Source organism: Perca flavescens, chromosome 21, assembly GCF_004354835.1.
Source record: "Perca flavescens isolate YP-PL-M2 chromosome 21, PFLA_1.0, whole genome shotgun sequence".
Lineage (NCBI taxonomy): Eukaryota > Metazoa > Chordata > Actinopteri > Perciformes > Percidae > Perca > Perca flavescens.
In genome coordinates this window covers 13,477,186-13,495,156 of record NC_041351.1, presented here as the reverse complement: position 1 = coordinate 13,495,156, position 17,971 = coordinate 13,477,186, and the positions used below count along the sequence as shown (strand labels likewise).

At 38.8% G+C, this 17,971-nt stretch overlaps 1 protein-coding gene across 2 annotated transcripts; it reads left to right on the top strand.

Moving 5' to 3' along the window:
• The first annotated feature begins 629 nt into the window (after nucleotides 1–629).
• Nucleotides 630–17,904, top strand: LOC114548468 (serine/threonine-protein kinase tousled-like 2). 2 transcript variants are annotated; one of them, XM_028568441.1, is made up of 21 exons: nucleotides 630–1,252; nucleotides 3,585–3,679; nucleotides 5,468–5,539; nucleotides 6,037–6,109; nucleotides 6,352–6,389; nucleotides 6,591–6,683; nucleotides 8,272–8,373; nucleotides 8,928–9,020; nucleotides 12,163–12,273; nucleotides 12,863–12,999; nucleotides 13,092–13,244; nucleotides 13,595–13,661; nucleotides 13,814–13,911; nucleotides 14,401–14,482; nucleotides 14,717–14,808; nucleotides 14,973–15,062; nucleotides 15,691–15,860; nucleotides 16,060–16,198; nucleotides 16,389–16,500; nucleotides 16,613–16,720; nucleotides 16,872–17,904. In XM_028568441.1, exons 2-21 carry the CDS (start codon nucleotides 3,587–3,589, stop codon nucleotides 17,043–17,045), a joined length of 2,097 nt encoding a protein of 698 aa, XP_028424242.1. In that variant the 5' UTR covers nucleotides 630–1,252; nucleotides 3,585–3,586; the 3' UTR covers nucleotides 17,046–17,904. The 2 variants fall into 2 exon arrangements, with proteins under 2 accessions (XP_028424242.1, XP_028424243.1); XM_028568442.1 differs by lacking the exon at nucleotides 6,591–6,683.
• Nucleotides 17,905–17,971: the final 67 nt, after the last annotated feature.

Genomic DNA, 17,971 nt, shown 5'->3' with positions numbered 1-17,971 from the left:
CATACACGGAGCTGTGTACAGATTAGGTCCATTGGGTCCAAGCAAACAAAAAGCCTTGCAAGTAATAAGTAAAATAAGTAATTCAAAACTAATGATTAATGACGGTTTAATGCCTGAATTAATACTGCATTAATTCATGCATTTAATCACAAGTTCTGCATTAGTGATGCTCAATGCATTGATACAGAAATCATGATTTGTGTGTGTGTATTATTATAAAGTGGTAGTGCTAAACTGTATGGCCTGACTTAATTGACAAACAAAACACTTGTTGGTAAGACAAGTGAGAGCTGTACACACATTGCCACCAAGTTAACAGGGCACACAGTAGGCTACACTTAAACAACTCCTTAAATAATACACAAAGTTCCAGAGAACAGCCAATATTCAGCTACCTGGATAACACATACAACTTTATTTAGGAATATGCACCATTTAGGTAAATCACAATATAAGATAGATTAATTGTATTCATCCAAATGAGAAATTGCAAAACTAAAACTACAATAATAAGAAATATTCTTCTAGGCTGCAAGACAGGGCAACACAATTACGTAATTATGCAGGACCTATTTGATTAGTTGTACCCTAGTAGCGAAAGTTCCCGAAGAAACTTGAAATTGGTCAAACTACCACACAAATGAAACAGGGACTTTTGGGGGCCCCTGGATATCTGGGGCCCCGGACAGTTGCCCGCTGGAGTACCAGCCTTGCCTAGCATGTATGTTTTCGGGTGGTTCTGACCATCAGCTTCATTATCTGTTAAACAAGCGCATGGGAAGCATCACCAGCTCTCCCTGGAGCCCTGTGCGGTGTTGCTACAGGGGGCAATGAAATGATCTTTAATTAACGTTAACAGTTAAAGAATGGACTCTAACAAGGTGGCGGAACTTCTCCCGGTGTAAACGTTACATAGCTCGATAATGACAATAGAAGGACCGAGTGAAGCAGAAATGTGAAACACTTGCAAAGAGGCTTCAGAGCGTTGACAGCTCCAGGTTTGCCCGTGCAAGGGCACCAAGACTGACGAGGAAACCCCGAGGATCAGGGCCTCCTGTCCGGATGACACCGGCAGGAGCCAGCAACACTCCTCTCCTTAGCTAGCATTAGCTAAGCTAACAAATGTCTTCCCTGAATTGGAAATAACTTGAACTAAATGGATAACTTAATTCAGACAACTTAGGTGTGTGGGAGTTGTTAAGGAGTCTGCTGTCACCGGATGGACGGACAACATCTTCTCTAGGACTCTCAGGTGAGACTTCTATTGCAGCTAATGTTAGCTTGCTAGTTTAGGTAACCTACCATGTAGCCTTAGCTAGATGTCATTTAGTAAATTAGCTAAACCGTAACAGCTGCTTTTAAGATTAATCAAACTTTTACTGTTAATTGGTTCATAATACATTGACAGTGCATGGCGGCGTATCGCTTTTCTTTCTTACAAATTTCGCAAGATTTTGATAAGCATAATAGCATTTGCCAATGTTAACAAGCTAGGTTAGTTAGTCAATAACAGTAACGTTAACGGATTTTTTTTCATCACCTGTCATGACGTCAGTTTAGCTGAAAAATCGGTAAACTTAGATTAAGTCAAGGCTTTGTCATAGAAGTTGATATGAAGTTACATATTGTCTCTAATGTTCGCTGCAGCATTGTGGGCAAAATTTACTGGCTAATGTTGGCTGCCTGGACAAAACTGTAATGTCTATTTTTATTTGGTTGTTGTTTTTGTTTTCGAGTCACTGTCCTCACCATGAATTTAATGTCGCTTATGTGCTCTCAGATGAATCTATCGCTAGTTGATGGATACCCTGTCAGGAAGGAGTTCAAAAGTGGTAACACTTTATAATACCTATCATTAATAAATGGTAAATTGATAGTTAATTAAACTTGAGTTAATAGTTATATTACTGTTAAGAAACAATGAAATTATGATGTATAATGTTTACTAATTATTAGTAATGTTATGTTATTTTATCATTAGTTTAGTGCAATATAAAATAATTATTTCATAAATTTAGATATATAGTTAATAGTTAGTTAGTCTTTTGTAAGCTATAAACATTATTCGGATGGCTATATATATAAAGTTGCAACTAATGTTTATAATACTTATAATAATTAATAAGTGTTTTTTAAGCATTTACTGACATTTTTTTGGTGATCTATAAAAGAGATGATTATTTGATTATTTGTGCACTGATATCTATCTAACAATGTGTAAAGATGCTTTATGAAGTATTTATTATCCATTACAAGGTACAATCATCAGTTGCAACTTTAAAATAGCCATCTGAATAATAGTTAATGATGGTTTGCAAACGATTATTTAAAGGTTTACAAATCATTTAGTAATCATTAAAAATACTAAATATAATATATAAAAAGTTATGATGTGTGCAACAATAAACTGTTTAAAACATAAGTTATAGCATTACTAGTAATTATTAAACATTGTTTGTTAACAGTAAAATAACTATTAACTTAAGTTTCATTAAATATAACGATGGTGTTACCGTCAGGGTTCCTAGGACGTATACATTACTTTTATTAATCCCTACAGGGAAATTAAATCGTCATAGTAGCCAGATACATTATAATACATTAAAATACAATAACAATAGAATTATGACACTAAATAAATAAGCATGAATAAGCAGAACAACTAATGAATGTATAATTAGGGATATCGACTGATAGTCCAGTTGTAAATAAGTTTGAAGATGAAGGCATAAGGTGGTTAAAGGTTCAAGGTACTTTATTAGTCATGTACAAATCAATAACAGAAGTAGAAGAAGTAGTTGATGGCCTCAGACACCTCTAACAATGCTCATTGGGGCTGTGGGTTAGAGAGGGTGAGCAAGCTGTCTGTATCTGTTAATTTAGTGTATGAATGCTATGTAATGCTGTTCTGTTTGTATGTGTTTTATAATTTTTGCACAAATAAAAGCAAAATCTAAATCTGAGACAAAAAAGTTAAGATATAGGGCTAAAATATAAACAAAATTAAATGAAGTAATAATGTGTATAATTTGCGTAGACAGTATTGCAAATAAATAAAACTTAAGTTACTTACAGTCACTGTATCTTTTTGTAATTGTGTACTGCTGGTCCAATTGGATAAGCATATATATATATATATATATATATATATATATATATATATATATATATAAATTTAGCTGGGTGTCAGTTTTGCCTGTCAACTGTTGTTATTTCAAGAGGCAGTGCATGGGAATTCTTCAATGAAGGGGCAGTGAGAGAGCAAACTGTTTGCTTTGTATTTGTGCTTTTTTTTTTAGCACTGGTTCACTTTGGACAGTGGGCTGTTGAAAATACTGATCCAACATAGGCCCAGACTCCCAGGCAGCCAGGTTGAAAGGTGTTACATTTTGCTGGTCAGACCACAGGATTCTTAGGTCACCTGCCCCAATCAGAAAGAAAATGTATATGAATGGTATATTGGTAGCAGATGTGCTGCTCTCTGCCTGCTCATGTGCGCCGGTCGTCTCTTGTGTGACAATAACCCCACTCAGCTATTCCACATAAGTTACAATTTCATTCACTGTTTGTGTCTATCTTCCTAGGCATGATGGAAGGACTTCACAGCCAGGCTATAAGCCTGGACCCACGCAGGCAGGAACTGCTTGAGGCTCGCTTCACTGGAGTTGGTGTCGCCAAGGTTGGCATCTCTTAATAGCATATAGTTGTTTTGATGCTCAAAATGATCAACTGTTGTAAGTACGGATTGTTTGTGCAGATATTATTGAATTAATTATTTTGGGAAATTTGAAATGAGGGTTCCTTCTTATCCCTCCTGAAATAGATTATAGATACAAAAGAGTTGCTTCCAGTTTTCCTGCAGGCAAATGTACCACAACCACACTCGTCGTTTGTGTGTGAATGCAAACATGAGCAGTCAGTCAGCTCTCTTGCGTTAGTCCTTCAGTTTAGGAAATCTTGGAAGTTTTCTCTATATCCAGCATTGACTGATGCTCTGTGTTCAGGAGTTTCACTCTGTGGAATGATTCTGTCTCCCTGAGCGAAAGCTAAAACAAGACAAGCTCTGTCTTGGCTGACATGGGAGCTGGCCAGCAGCTCTTTGTTTCGGTGGAGACTAGTGACACTGAAATGGCACCCCAGCTGAAGTTCACAGCATAGGCCACGCGCTATGCTGCAACCCTGCTGTGGAACTGTGTATTACTGTGTGGGTGTGCATTTGACAAAATGGCAACCCCTGAGAAAGCAATCGCGATCAATCCTGCTCCGGCCTATAGTGTGCTCTGAAATAAAATTTTAGGACTGCTCACTGCGAGTGTGAATGATATAAGGATGTGAGTATGCTGACTACAGTAAATGTTTAAGACATTTCAATGAACATGTGTAGTGTACATGTTAAGAGAAAAAAAATGACCTTGAGCAGCAAAATGACAGCTGGCCTTAAAAGCATCAGCCAACCAATCAAAATCAAATCAAAAGTGAGGGATTGGAGAAGTATTGTTGTGTTTATTGGTTGTCTTGTTGGGGGAATGTATGATGAATGAAGAAACGAATTGGGGTGAGTGAGGGGTAGGAAACATTACAAGCTTCGGCTTCATCTTGCTCCTTTTTGGACAATTTTTTTGAAATTGGAAATTGCAATAGTATTTTTAGTTGTATTTTCTTTTTTTCACGTTGTGTGTTACTACACACTTTTATATATATATATATATATATATATATATATATATATATATATATGGGTACAAACTGTGTGTGTGTGTGTATGTATGTGTATATATATATATATATATATATATATATATATATATATATATATATATATATATATATATATATTTATTTTTTTATTTAGTTTTGTTCGAAATAAAAAATAAATGAAATGAAATCCTGCTGTTTCATCTTAGTCTCTTCAGGCTGTGAAACTGGCCATCAATGGTATGCATGACGCCAACTGATTCTACCAAGTGTGATTTACAAATTAATGAGGATGTACATTATATGCCCATTTTAGCATCCTAGCTTAGCATATTAGCTTAATGACAGTCATTTTGCAGCTCTAACAATTAGATGCATGTTCTGACATTCCTACAAAGATAAGATACAAGAAGTGGAAATAATGTACACACATCAGGGCCTACAATTTGAAGTATCACAATTGTAAACACTGCCATAAAGATGATTATATTAAAGTTGAATGCCAATTAGTATAATTTGTCAGATAGGAAAGATGTGTGGAAACCTGCACTGATTTGTCACTTAACTTACACATACACAATGTTTGGCGTATGGTGTATATGAGTACCCTGTCCACATTTTAGTATAGAACAGAATATGGCATTTTTACTCAAATATATCATGAGGATATCTTATCTGTCTAATTTCCAGTCCTGCTCACAAGGATCCACTTGACAGAGTAACACATGATTAATCAATCACGTCTAATGTGTGTGTGTGTTCTGTTTTCCAGAGTTCAGGCAACAGTGAATCATCCAATCAGTCTCTGTGCAGTGCGGGATCACTCAGTGACAAGGAACTGGAGGTTGGTTGGGGAAAGAATTAATCAAAATGACAAGTGGCTGTGCCTTCATCTGCAGGCCATTTGACGTTGCATGCACTTCCTGACTTCCAGTGGTACCTGTAGTTGTAGTAAGTGTTGTTTGTGATTTGGACAAGTGGTCAAGTATTTTGTATACAGTGTTGGATTCCAACATTTGAGTACAGTAAGTGTGTGTGATTCATCTGTTCATGCATTTTCTGTTCCTACTTACTTGTGGACGCAGGACGAGGGTGAGGCATACATTTGGCAAAAAGCTAGGGTTGAAGGCAATACACTAAATACTGACCACAGAAAAGAGGCCGCTATTAATGTTATTGCATTATGGCCAAACGTTTCTTTTTAGCAAGGATACCCATATAACTTGAAGTCGCAGGGCTTCATTTTGTCTATTAAATTTATTTGCCATTTTAATAAACAAACAAACTTAATAAAAAAGTACAATTTGAAGCTAAGCTGTGCTGCTTTTCTGTTCATGTCAGACACCAGAGAAGAAGTCCAATGACCAGAGAAGCAGGAAGAGAAAAGGAGATATCTATGACAGCAACAGCCAGGGTAAGTCCACCCTACTTACTGACAGAGCTCCAAAATTCCACTTTCCAACAGAAACAGCTCCTTAAATGTTCAGATTTCCTTAATTTGTATGTGTGTGTATATATATATATATATATATATATATATATATATATATATATATATATATATATATATATATATATATATATATATATATATATATATATATATATGCTATAGTACCAAATTACTTATACCTGTCCTGTTTTTTTGTTTTGTAGGAAAAGGGAGAGGGCACAAAATAAATGATTATTTTGAGGTGAGTGCTGGTGAATGAATTTTGCATTCTGGCCACTTCACTGTGCATTGTTTCAAATCCCTCTCAAACTTTAGTGTGATGTCTTCACCCTCACGTTCTGGCTGTGCCAGTATGGTCCTTCATCACATTCTTACAAAATAACAACTCTGTCTTCTTTCTTTCTGTCCTGTTTTCACACTCTGTCAACTGCCCTGTGGCCAGTTTGCTGGTAGCAGTGGCTCTGGCACAAGTCCGGCCCGGGGCATCCCCATGCTGGTGCGCTCCTCTCCACAGCACTCACTGTCTAATCCTCTGGTGAGCACCAGCATCCATCTCCATAGCCCTCTACTGCTGTGGCTCTCTTTCATCAGTTGGTTTACTGTTGGTTTACCAGCTGTTTAATCTTTAGCCAGTGTCAAATCCATCTGATTATTATTGCAAAGTCTAATCCATTTAATAGACATGTCTTTGGTTGAAAACAAGCACAAAATGGAGTGAGACTGACAGTGTAGTTCAGCTGAGTGTGTGTTTATTAACAGGAAGGATCAAATGTGGGATAAACTCTTGAGCATTGGCCAGATAAACTGTAGCTAAGGGTTAGGTTTTCAGTGCTGGACTTGGTTTCAGATGTTGATTTGGTTGTAAGTTTAACACAATGAGCTGCCATGTAAGGCAGAAAGCAGTACAGGAGGACCATGTACTCATTATGTAAAATTGGTGCCGGTGCTTTCAAATTTGTAGTGGTTGTTACTATGTCATGTACAGTATATACCTTGACTATGTCATGTATTTATTTCATTAATTAATTTCTATTTACCTACCATTTTCATGTAAAGATAACGTCTTTGCTCATCACAACTACACTACCTACTAAACGGCATGTTAAACAGTGTCTTACAGCAACAGGGCTTGTATTTTTCCATACAGTGCTAATGTGTGTCTGAACAGGGCCTTACAATGGTTAATAGAACACCTTTTGTTCTTGAAAAGTCGTTATTGGTGTTGTCGAGGGTTTTTGTTTCTGATGGATTTATAAGCAAGCTGACTTTAGTATGCAGATGTAGTATGTAGTAGTAAGGTGTTTATCAGTAGTATATCAATTGTATGACAGTAGTTTTTCAAAGATTCTCCTGGGTAACAGCAAATTTGAATTTGCTTCAACAACACGCAAAAAAAGAGGGAAGATTTTTCAGCACTCTCTTAGGGCTGCAACTAACCATTATTTTCATTGTCAATTAATCTGTCGATTTATTTTCTCAATTAATCGATTAGTTGTTTGGTCTATAAAATGTCAGAAATGGTGACAAATGTCGATCAGTTTTCCAAAGCCCAAGATGACGTCTTTAAATGTCTTGTTTTGTCCACACCTAAAAAATATTTAGTTTACTGTCACAGAGGAGTGAAGAAACTAGAACACATTCACATTTATAAAGCTGTCTGATTAATCGATTAACTAAATAGTTGACGATTAATTTATTGGTTGACAACTAATCGATAAATCTTTGCAGCTCTATGCTCTAATGACCTGCTCTTTCCTTATCACTTAGGTCTCAAACAATGTCAAGACATTTTGTTGTTGCCTGCCATCTTACTGGAAATATAAACTACTGTTTGCAGTTTTTATTACTTATAGACATTGAAAAATACCAAGTATATTTTGAGAATAGAACAATAAGAATAATAGAAGTGAACCAGTATTTTTCTTATCAATTTCAAATGTATTGGAATAGACAATTTAGCATCAATACCTTAGTCTTTGTTCTCCCCCTTATGACTACAGTATTTGTCTCTTTTCTTTTTATTCTTTTCAGTTAATCTCCCTATGCTGTCTTTATTACATAATTGTTATATTTTACCCCCTGTGTCTTTTCTCTTATTATGTCTCTTCATGATTTCGCTTCAGCAAGGCAGTCCTTCGTCCATAGGTTCAGCCCTCACAGACTCTTCATCTTGCAGCTCTGTGAAGACAGCCCCCACACACTCCTGCTCACACAAAGCCATCCAGGTAACTAACTGACCTGGATCTCTACTTAACACCAACCTTTCTGATTTTTCTTCATTATATTCTCAGTCACATTGTAGAAGCACCTTGGTATGGTTTTGAATTAAAGCATGCTTTGCATCTGGCTCAGCATTTTACATTTAGTTCTTGTTTTTGAAGTGGTTTTGTTTCACAAACTGCAACTTGTTTAGAAAAAGTTTGACTAAACTTGTAAGGATGACGCAACTTCACACTTGCCATTTAAAAAAATGACACTTGTTGACCAAGATGAGTATGCAATAATTAAAGGTCACAATTTCAAAGGCCCTGCCACCCACACTGCAGTTCACAATACTTGCAACACACATCCAGCTATCCTTGCAAATTACACTCATTGGCCTAATTAAAGGTCAACATTTTTAATTCATGTCTAATATCCAAGACACCAGCGTCTGATTTTGATACATTTAAAGTGATGGTGTGTTTTGTTAGGGACTGGCCCAAGGGGGGTCTGCCTAATTTGAGTGGGATGAGATGTTAATTGTTGGCTTGTTGTTGTCATTGCCCTCCTTCCTCAGTCACAACTGACGCTGCTAAAACTGACAGCACTGGAGAAGGACAAGAACTCTGACCTGGAGAAAAAAGAGGGAAGGATAGACGACCTGCTGAGGGTAAAATAAGAAAATTATTCTTAAAAATCTGGTGAGCTTAGTCTAGAGCAGCCAACGTCAACTGGCGGCCCGCGGGCCACATCCGGCCCGCCAAAGCCTTTAGTCTGGCCCGCAGAGTAATCATGAATTCACAAAATGTAAAGAGAAAAATATGTGTTCTGTTATTTATCATTTTTAGCATTTAGAGCAAAAACCCAGCCCTCCTGTATTTACATCTCTATTCACATGCCGGGATTCTCTACAGCGATGCCCGAGCTCCACACACACGGCTGAGCCGAGATGTGTGTGCGTTAAAACCCACACACAGCTGAGCCGGGATGTGTGTGTGCGTTAATTTAACACGCAGCACCTGACTGGGAACGATACAGAAAGAGTTACCAACGGCCGCTGGGGCAGATGAACTCACGCTGTCTCTTTTATGTAAATAGGCTACAATACTTATCAATGCACTCAACTGTGTAGTCCGGCATAAACATGTAGAAAGCGATAGTTCAATCTGCTCTGTCTGCTCAGTCCACTCTTATCCACCGCGCTGTTTTACGCAAACACAGCTCTACTCTGCAAATAGCGAATGTTTACAAATAAGCAACAAAAAAAAGGCGGCGGTGTTTAGTCTAACTGTTTATCTTAGTTTGCCGGGAATCTGGAAATTTTGACAAATTCTTGTAAACCTCACTGCTGGCTGAACAAACCAAGCTCCGCTGGAGCGGTAAATCTATGGAGGTATTATAAGTGGCTACTTAATATGCACGTGAATGACGCGATCGTTATGTTCGAGTTCTTCATTCTTGATGAAGATGATGCTGGTTCTATTATTTTGCAACAGCATCTTTCATTGTAAATGAGGCATACGTGACGAGTGCATAGTCATTCATCATTAAAGCTGGGCTTTTGGCTTTTCCACGTCAACTTTTCCCTTCAGCGTCTTTGACAGTGACATGTTTACCTGACAACAGCCTTTCTTTCTGCAAGCATTTTCCACCAATCAGGATGCTGCATACTACAATAATGTTTCCATAATCATAGACTTTAACCATCACTCCTCAGTGAACTGCCTCCTAGTCTGAGATCTTTTTCTAGTTAAAGAGCTAAAGAGTTATCATTATGGAGTTTCCATGTTTTTTTAGGAGTTTGCTCAAACTAATACATGAAAAAGAAAAGAATAGCATTAATTCAGTAGAAAGTGAAAATTTCAAACAAGAATAGGCGTATTAGGTATAAATACATTTTATTTTATTTTTTTGAAAGTCCGGCCCCCAGAGTGTCTGCTTAAAAAAATTTTGGCCCTTGAAAAAATTTTGTTGATGACCCCTGGTCTAGAGCATTTGGAGCTTCAGAATAGTTATCATTTTATTTCTGACAACTTCTTCTTTATTGAAATTCCACATTATAGTTGATTAAACATGATTCATTTCACACACACACAGTCAAGGATATGTCTAGATATAAACTTATAAATTTGGCCCATTCACAAAAGTCCTTAATAATCACTTCCAGTGTTTCCTCTAGGATTTTTTTTAGCAGTGGGGGCAGATCTGTCGAAACCAAAACCCAAAGTAGGCTAAGTATGAAACTATTCATAATTAAACTAATTGCATATTTGCCTCAGTGGCAAAGTTGGCAGCCTTGCAGTTTGCATTTGATTTTTCTTGGCTTTTGGAAAAATAACTCAAAGTCTGGGTTACACTAGAACGGCCTGGACGGTCATTTTGACCGTTTTGAAATTTATATGTGTAATAACTTTGCTAAATAAAAAAATACAATCCTGCTGGTAGCTGACTTTTCCTAAAATAGTCTGTATTTTCATTTAAAATAGTTTTTATATACTGTACATTACACAAAAGGCAAAGAAAATCCAATCACTTTTACCTATTTTGGCCATACTGTCATATTGACCGCTCAGATTTTCGCGGTTTTGTTTTTAATCTTTTGCGTGGTTGAAGATGCATCTTGGTTGTTTAGTAATAATCAGAGAAACGTAAACTAGCGGTCTCGAGTAACAAGTGTGGGCATTGCATCACCGATGGGCCAAAGGCAAAGCCAGAGTCGGTAACGGAGGCTACGGCGTGGATGGTTCTGAATCAGAAGAAAAGCACCGGGCGATCGCTCTGTGAAAGGCGCAGTACACGTAGACGGTAGCTGTCTACGTGTTCATATAAATTTATACATGCTACAACTGGCTGGAATCATTGCACACATCCTCTCCAAGGAGTGCACCAGCTGTAAAATGTCCCGGAGGAAGTTCATGCAGCAACTGGCAGAGGAGCTGAGAGCGGAGTTTATGGAGGAAAAAAAGGGCAGCGGTGCACGGTCTGAACAGCGCTGCGCACCGCAGCAGACACCAAATCAGAGGCAGTGCCAGTTTAGGTTAGGTTATAAATGTTCAAATACTTTTAATTGTTATTTGGCTGTGAATTATGTTGAATGAATTTCCCCCAATATGTTTCATGAATGTATGAAATAATCACGGTTTAGCCTACTATGCCATGATATGATATCAAGGGCATTGTATTGAATCAACAGCCACGTGCAATTTAGCTAGCAGGTGGAGGTGAAACTAAAAATGTGCCAGAACTATAGACTAATAATACAGGCTTAAATGAACTGACAATATAAGTTATAGGACTTACAGTTGTCAAGAATGCACACATGCCATCTCAACCGTGTCCTCCGGACAGCCTGTCTCTTTTTTCTTTCTCCCTTTTCTCCGAGTGGCATGCATGCCCATTCGCGTTGTGAAGTGCGTGTCTGCGCTATTCTCCGTCGACGTGCTCTTTACAATCACTGCTGATAGACGGCTTTTTTTTATATATATTTCTGATACCGTGGCGGGAGAAATCTAACCGTGGCGGACTGCCACTTGCCAATCAACATAGAGGAAACACTGACTTCGCAATCTAGACAAATGTGCTACAACCTGTCACAACAACTCCAGTAATTAACCTGCACCAGTCTGGTTGTAGCTCATCATGAAGGATGTGGTCGTTAACTTTCAAATGCCAGTGTTGCTAAAATTACATTTGGTGTAAATGTCAGCAAACCAAGCTGATAGTTGTTTCATCAAGTCTGTTTAAGAACAAAACAGCCTTGAATCCTTGTTGTAATAAGAATTAGATGTCCGAGTGATGATGTGTTTTGGCAGGCTAACTGTGACTTGAGGCGGCAGATAGATGAGCAGCAGAAGATGCTGGAGCGCTACAAGGAACGGCTTAACAAGTGTGTGACAATGAGCAAGAAGCTCCTAATAGAGAAGGTAGGTGTACATGTGCATTTGCACAAATATGTTGAAAGAGACAGCCTGTGTGAAAACCAAAACAATAATTTTCTTTCTATTATTTATACATTTGAGGACTTGAGCCTTATTTTTAACTGGTTAAGTGCATTATTATTTTTACACTGGTAAGTGTTTCATTGTGGTTATGTTGGTACTCAACAGCAATATTCAGTTCTTAAAGGTACCATGACATGGTGTTTTTTGGATGCTTTTATATAGACTTTAGTGGTCCCCTAATACTGTATCTGAAGTCTCTGTCCCGAAATTCAGCCTCAGTGCAGAATTACAGCCACTAGAGCCAGTTCCACAATGAGCTTAGTATGTGCCATTTCTGTGTCTGTAGTTATTGAGGAGGAGAGGGGGGGCAAGGTTGAGGGTGGGGGTGTGGCCTTGACCAACTATCGCCATTTCTAGCCACTGGGGGTCCATAGGCAGGCTGGGGAATGCATATTAATTAATAAAAAACCTCATAAAGTGACAATTTCATGCCATGGGACCTTTAACATTCTCTAATCTAAGCTGTTTTTTGAGTGTGCATGCACAATTTTTGATTCATCATTTTTTGTAGTCCAAGCAAGAGAAGATGGCTTGCAGGGACAAGAGCATGCAGGACCGTCTGCGTCTGGGCCACTTCACCACCGTACGGCATGGAGCCTCCTTCACCGAGCAGTGGACCGATGGATACGCCTTCCAGAACCTCATCAAGTCAGCATGCAGATAGGCACAAACAAACGTTTGCATTTTGTCCAATCTGCTTACAGGTTATGTTCACACTAGATTGTTCTTACTTGTTCTAGGCAGCAAGAGCGAGTCAACTCGCAGCGGGAGGACATTGAGAGGCAGAGGAAGCTGCTGGGAAAGAGGAAGCCTCCCTCCATGGCCCAGACACCTCCACCCAGCCTCGAACAGAACAAACGAAAGAGCAGGAGCAACGGCCAGGAGAGTGAAGCGTAAGATTATGAACAATAGCTAAATTACTTCCACAGTAGATGTTTTACATGGACCAGCCCAGAGTACACAATAAGGCAGTAGTATTTACATAGTGAAACTTGGAGCTTTATCCTAACTTAAGAAACTGACAAACTGACACAAAATCTAAAATCTTTTTTTCTTTTTCTTTTCTAAATTATAAGAACATTGAGTCAGACTTGAACCGATCTGTAATAACCCTTAATAAGGAGGCTTTGTGTCTTTGTTTTTAGTAAAGTAAAGTGTGTAGCTTATTACGTTTTTTTCCCTCACAAGCTGATCTGGTTATAATGTAATAAATTACAAACTGTTGCCTCTTTATCCCACACAGTTTGTCAATGGCAGAATATCATGAGCAAGAGGAGATTTTTAAACTTCGAATTGGTCATCTAAAAAAGGTACCAGTTCACCACTTAAAGCTGCTTTTTCTTTGTTTTTGTTTTGGGATTTGTTTCCTGGACCTGTTACTACCGTGTATAACCTAGGGACCTAGAGAGAAGACCTAGAGAACTTAGAGAGAAGATGCTAGATGTTATGTGGTTGTATGCAGGAAGAAGCAGAGATCCAGGCTGAGCTGGAGCTTTTGGAGCGAGTGAGAAACCTGCACATTCGGGAGCTGAAGAGAATCCATAACGAGGACAACTCGCAGTGCGTATTATCTCCGTTTATAGTACCTTACACAAGTTCTGTAGTGTGATCTTAAAGGTACTCTAAGCGATGTCACACATTTTTTAGGCTACAACATTTTTTGTCACATACAGCAAACCTCTCCTGACTATCCGCGAGCTGCCGGTCCCCTGAACACACTGTAAAAAAAACACGGTCTCTGTAGAAAGCCCAGGGTCCACTAACTCCAACAAAAACGAAGTGGCCAACCTGGACCACATAAACATAACAAACCGTGTTCCAGCGTTCAGCCAATAACCGACAACAAGGATTTTGGGGGCTTAGTGTGCTGAAGCACGGAAGGGAGGGGAGGGGACAGGATGAGGAGGAGGGAGGGGCGAGCTAGTTTCGTTTTGTTTGAAATTACTTTGAACGTCAACAAGAATAACATCACCCAACATCGCTTAGAGCACCTTTAACTAAAATGTATTTTGAAAAAGCCAAAAGTTTTAAGAAAGTCTTCTTCTGTAGATTTAAAGACCATCCCACGCTGAACGACCGATATCTGCTATTACATTTACTTGGAAGAGGTGGCTTTAGTGAAGTTTTCAAGGTAAGGATGTGCCATTTAGTTGACGTCCATTCTTTATTAGTACCAGTTTATAATTCTTTTTTATGCTGGGTCTTTTTGAATAACATAAGGTCAGGGTGGTATGGTAGTGAGACTTGGCAATACTTCAGTGCCCAGTAAACAGCTAGTATACACCATTTAGTGTAACTTTCTGGTTTAAGTATGCTACTCTGACTTTGTGTGCGTTGATGTGTAATGTTTTTTTCTACATTGCAGGCTTTTGATTTGACAGAGCAAAGGTATGTGGCCATTAAAATCCATCAACTCAACAAGAACTGGAGGGAGGAGAAAAAGCAAAACTACCACAAGTACGTCGGAACCTCTGATCACCGTGCCTGCTCTTCCTTTGCATCCTTGGAAACATTTTCATCTTTCATCAAATTTGACATGGTGGACCTTGTAGCTTAAAACTGTCTTTGAATGTTATTTGTGATGTTTTTACAACGTTACTAAATGGTTAATGTCTTTTCAGACACTCCTGTAGAGAGTACAGAATCCACAAAGAACTTGACCACCCTAGAATAGTCAAACTCTACGACTATTTCTCACTCGACACAGACTCGTAAGTGAAATTCTAAATACAGTAAGTCTAATATGTGTTATGTGCCACATTTAAGTGCTAAACATCATATAGTGCTAAAAAGCTGGATAACTCTTTTAAGCAGTTATAATCGATATTTTTAGAATAACAATGTGTCAAATGATAAATGTGACGACACTGTGAAAGGGTTCGTCCATAGTGATGAACCTACAGAGAATTATCACCTGAATCTGCAGCTCCCCTTGGCTTTACAGAGATTTATAGCAAGTTTCAGCTCATTGTTTGGATTTCCTGCCTTAGCGTTTTGGTTTACTCTCACCGCTCTCATATCTCTAACAATCGGCTGTACACTTCCTGCTGCTCAGTACCAAATGCCAGACAGAAAAGGTTAGTGACTAGCTCATGAACATAGTGAGTATTTAGCAGCTAAAGAGTATAATATCTACCTCAGGAGTTGAGATCAAAAGCGGTGTTAAAAGAGAGTAGGTCTTACTTTTACCAGGTGGCCTGAAACATGACTCCAACTAAATGATAATGTTCCATAACTGCTGGAAGTGTAAATCAGCAACTGTTTTGCTACCAAGTTTGCCAGAAGAACTTAATAGGTGATGAAAACTTCACAAATAATGTGTTGGATTGCCTCTGGCAGATTCTGCACAGTGCTGGAGTACTGTGAAGGCAATGATCTGGACTTCTACTTGAAGCAGAATAAGCTGATGACCGAGAAGGAGGGCCGCTCTATCGTCATGCAGATTGTCAACGCCCTCAAGTACCTCAACCAGATTCGCCCACCCATCATCCACTACGACCTCAAGCCCGGTATTCTCACAATTTCAAATTGCCATTTTGTCATCTCTTCAGTTACAGAATAGTGAAAAACAGCACTACTCTCCATAGAGTTGCAATCAAAACTGAATTTGTCACTTCTGAGCAATTCTTCATGTTATCTTGAAGGAGAGGTAACCTAGCTGTTTACAGTCCTGTGTTTGTAATTTTACTTTGACTGTTCTGGTCTTAGGAAACATCCTGTTGGTTAATGGCACGGCTTGTGGAGAGATTAAGATCACTGACTTTGGCCTGTCTAAGATCATGGATGATGACAGCTTCAACTCTGCAGATGGCATGGAGCTGACCTCACAAGGAGCAGGGACCTACTGGTATACAGAGACACACTACACTGCATTTAGTAACCAAGCAACAAATATGGCTTCAAGAGTTTGTAGCAGAGGCGCAGTCTTTTGAGTGAAATATTGCTAATTGAATTCACATCCCCTTTTCGTTCAGCAAATTGTGCAGAGAGAACATAAATATCATTTCAATATCATGTTGTAATCCTTTGAATCACAGGTACCTGCCTCCTGAGTGCTTTGTGGTGGGCAAGGAGCCCCCCAAAATATCCAACAAGGTAGATGTTTGGTCAGTAGGGGTCATCTTCTACCAGAGCTTATATGGACGCAAGGTAACCACTAACCTGCATTCTTTAACAGGGGTTTTGTTGTCAGAGTTTTAAATATCAGTATGAAAAATGAAAGTAAGCCACCTGTTAACCGCCTCCATTTTGTCTTTTTCAGCCGTTTGGTCACAACCAGTCGCAGCAGGATATCCTTCAAGAAAACACCATATTAAAAGCCACTGAGGTGCAGTTTCCCCCCAAACCTGTTGTTACTGCAGAAGCAAAGGTATGGTACCAATTTATCTTAAACAGCTAAACACTCACTGCAGATTTATACAGTAACACTGTTTCTTACAAAGTTTTAAATGCCCCATGAAAAGTGGAAGTTGGTCCAGAAATAATAAGTTGTTTCCTCCCCCTCCCCTTTCCCGTCATAGTCCTTTATTCGACGTTGCCTGGCTTATCACAAGGAGGACCGTGTGGATGTGCTGCAGTTGGCCAGCGACCCCTTCCTAATGCCCCATAATCGAAAGGCTCTGGCCAGCAGCACACCTCAGGCACCTCCTCTTCCCTCCACGTCCAGCTGCTACGGCAGCAGTGCCTCCAACTGAAGCAAGCTGAAAGAAACTGGAATAAAACCCTTTTGAGGACAAAGCCACGCGGAGACGTTACACACTTGATGAACCTTCTCCTTTGCACGCTTGATTGGGAAAGAGCAGAGAGGATGATGGGATGTAGGGATCCTGAAAGTGTGAATGGAACCAAAATGATGGCTGATGGGGTGATGTATAAGTAAGTGTGCCCACCACCATCATCCAAGTGCTAAAAATGAAGGGCCAGTCTGTGCGTGTCCAAAGATTTGCCCAAATGCATGCACTAACACAAAAACGTTTGCTCATTTCAAGGGGCTTTTTTACACGATAAATAGTAAAAGCACCCGAAAGATTGCACAACTGACAGGCTGAGAAGTACGCCATGTGTGAAAGATCACCTGCCTGTTCACTTTGAAAGGTTTAGAAGAAGCATTAATGAAATGTCATCCCATTCTGCTTTAAATCTATCATCTGTCAAAATATTTTTCAGAAGTAGAGTGGTCAGTTTCAAATCTGTATCCCTGTAGGTTTGAACCTGAGTCTTACAGGAAGGGCTCCTAGAAGTAATAAGGAATGACTGATGACCAAAGTTCAAGGTCTGCCTTGTTGACACCATTAGAGGGTCATAGATGACTTGACACAGAAAAGGGATGATTCTGGAAAGAGTAACTGGTTTTGACCCATTTTAAATATTTTACTGGATAACTGGAAGTGGGCTTATTATTTTAATAGTTAAGTCCATATTTTTCAATGAAATCTACCCCCTGTAATGGTTTTGTTAACCTTATAGGCAGGCTGACTATGAGTGAGTGTTGTGATGAGAGTTAAGATTCAACAGAAATAATTATGAAACCATTAAAAAAACATTTGGTTAACACTGTGGTGTCTTAACTTGATTTTAGAAAATCAATGATATTAAAAAATAATGCATTTATTATAAATCC

What these genes read in the sequence shown, in the direction of transcription:
- LOC114548468 (XM_028568441.1), top strand. Translation starts at nt 3,587, where the DNA reads ATGATGGAAGGACTTCACAGCCAGGCTATAAGCCTGGACCCACGCAGG. An exon ending in GCTCACACAAAGCCATCCAG is followed by an intron (nt 8,374 to 8,927) that starts GTAACTAACTGA and finishes CTCCTTCCTCAG; the next exon opens with TCACAACTGACGCTGCTAAA. An exon ending in GCCTTCCAGAACCTCATCAA is followed by an intron (nt 13,000 to 13,091) that starts GTCAGCATGCAG and finishes TACTTGTTCTAG; the next exon opens with GCAGCAAGAGCGAGTCAACT.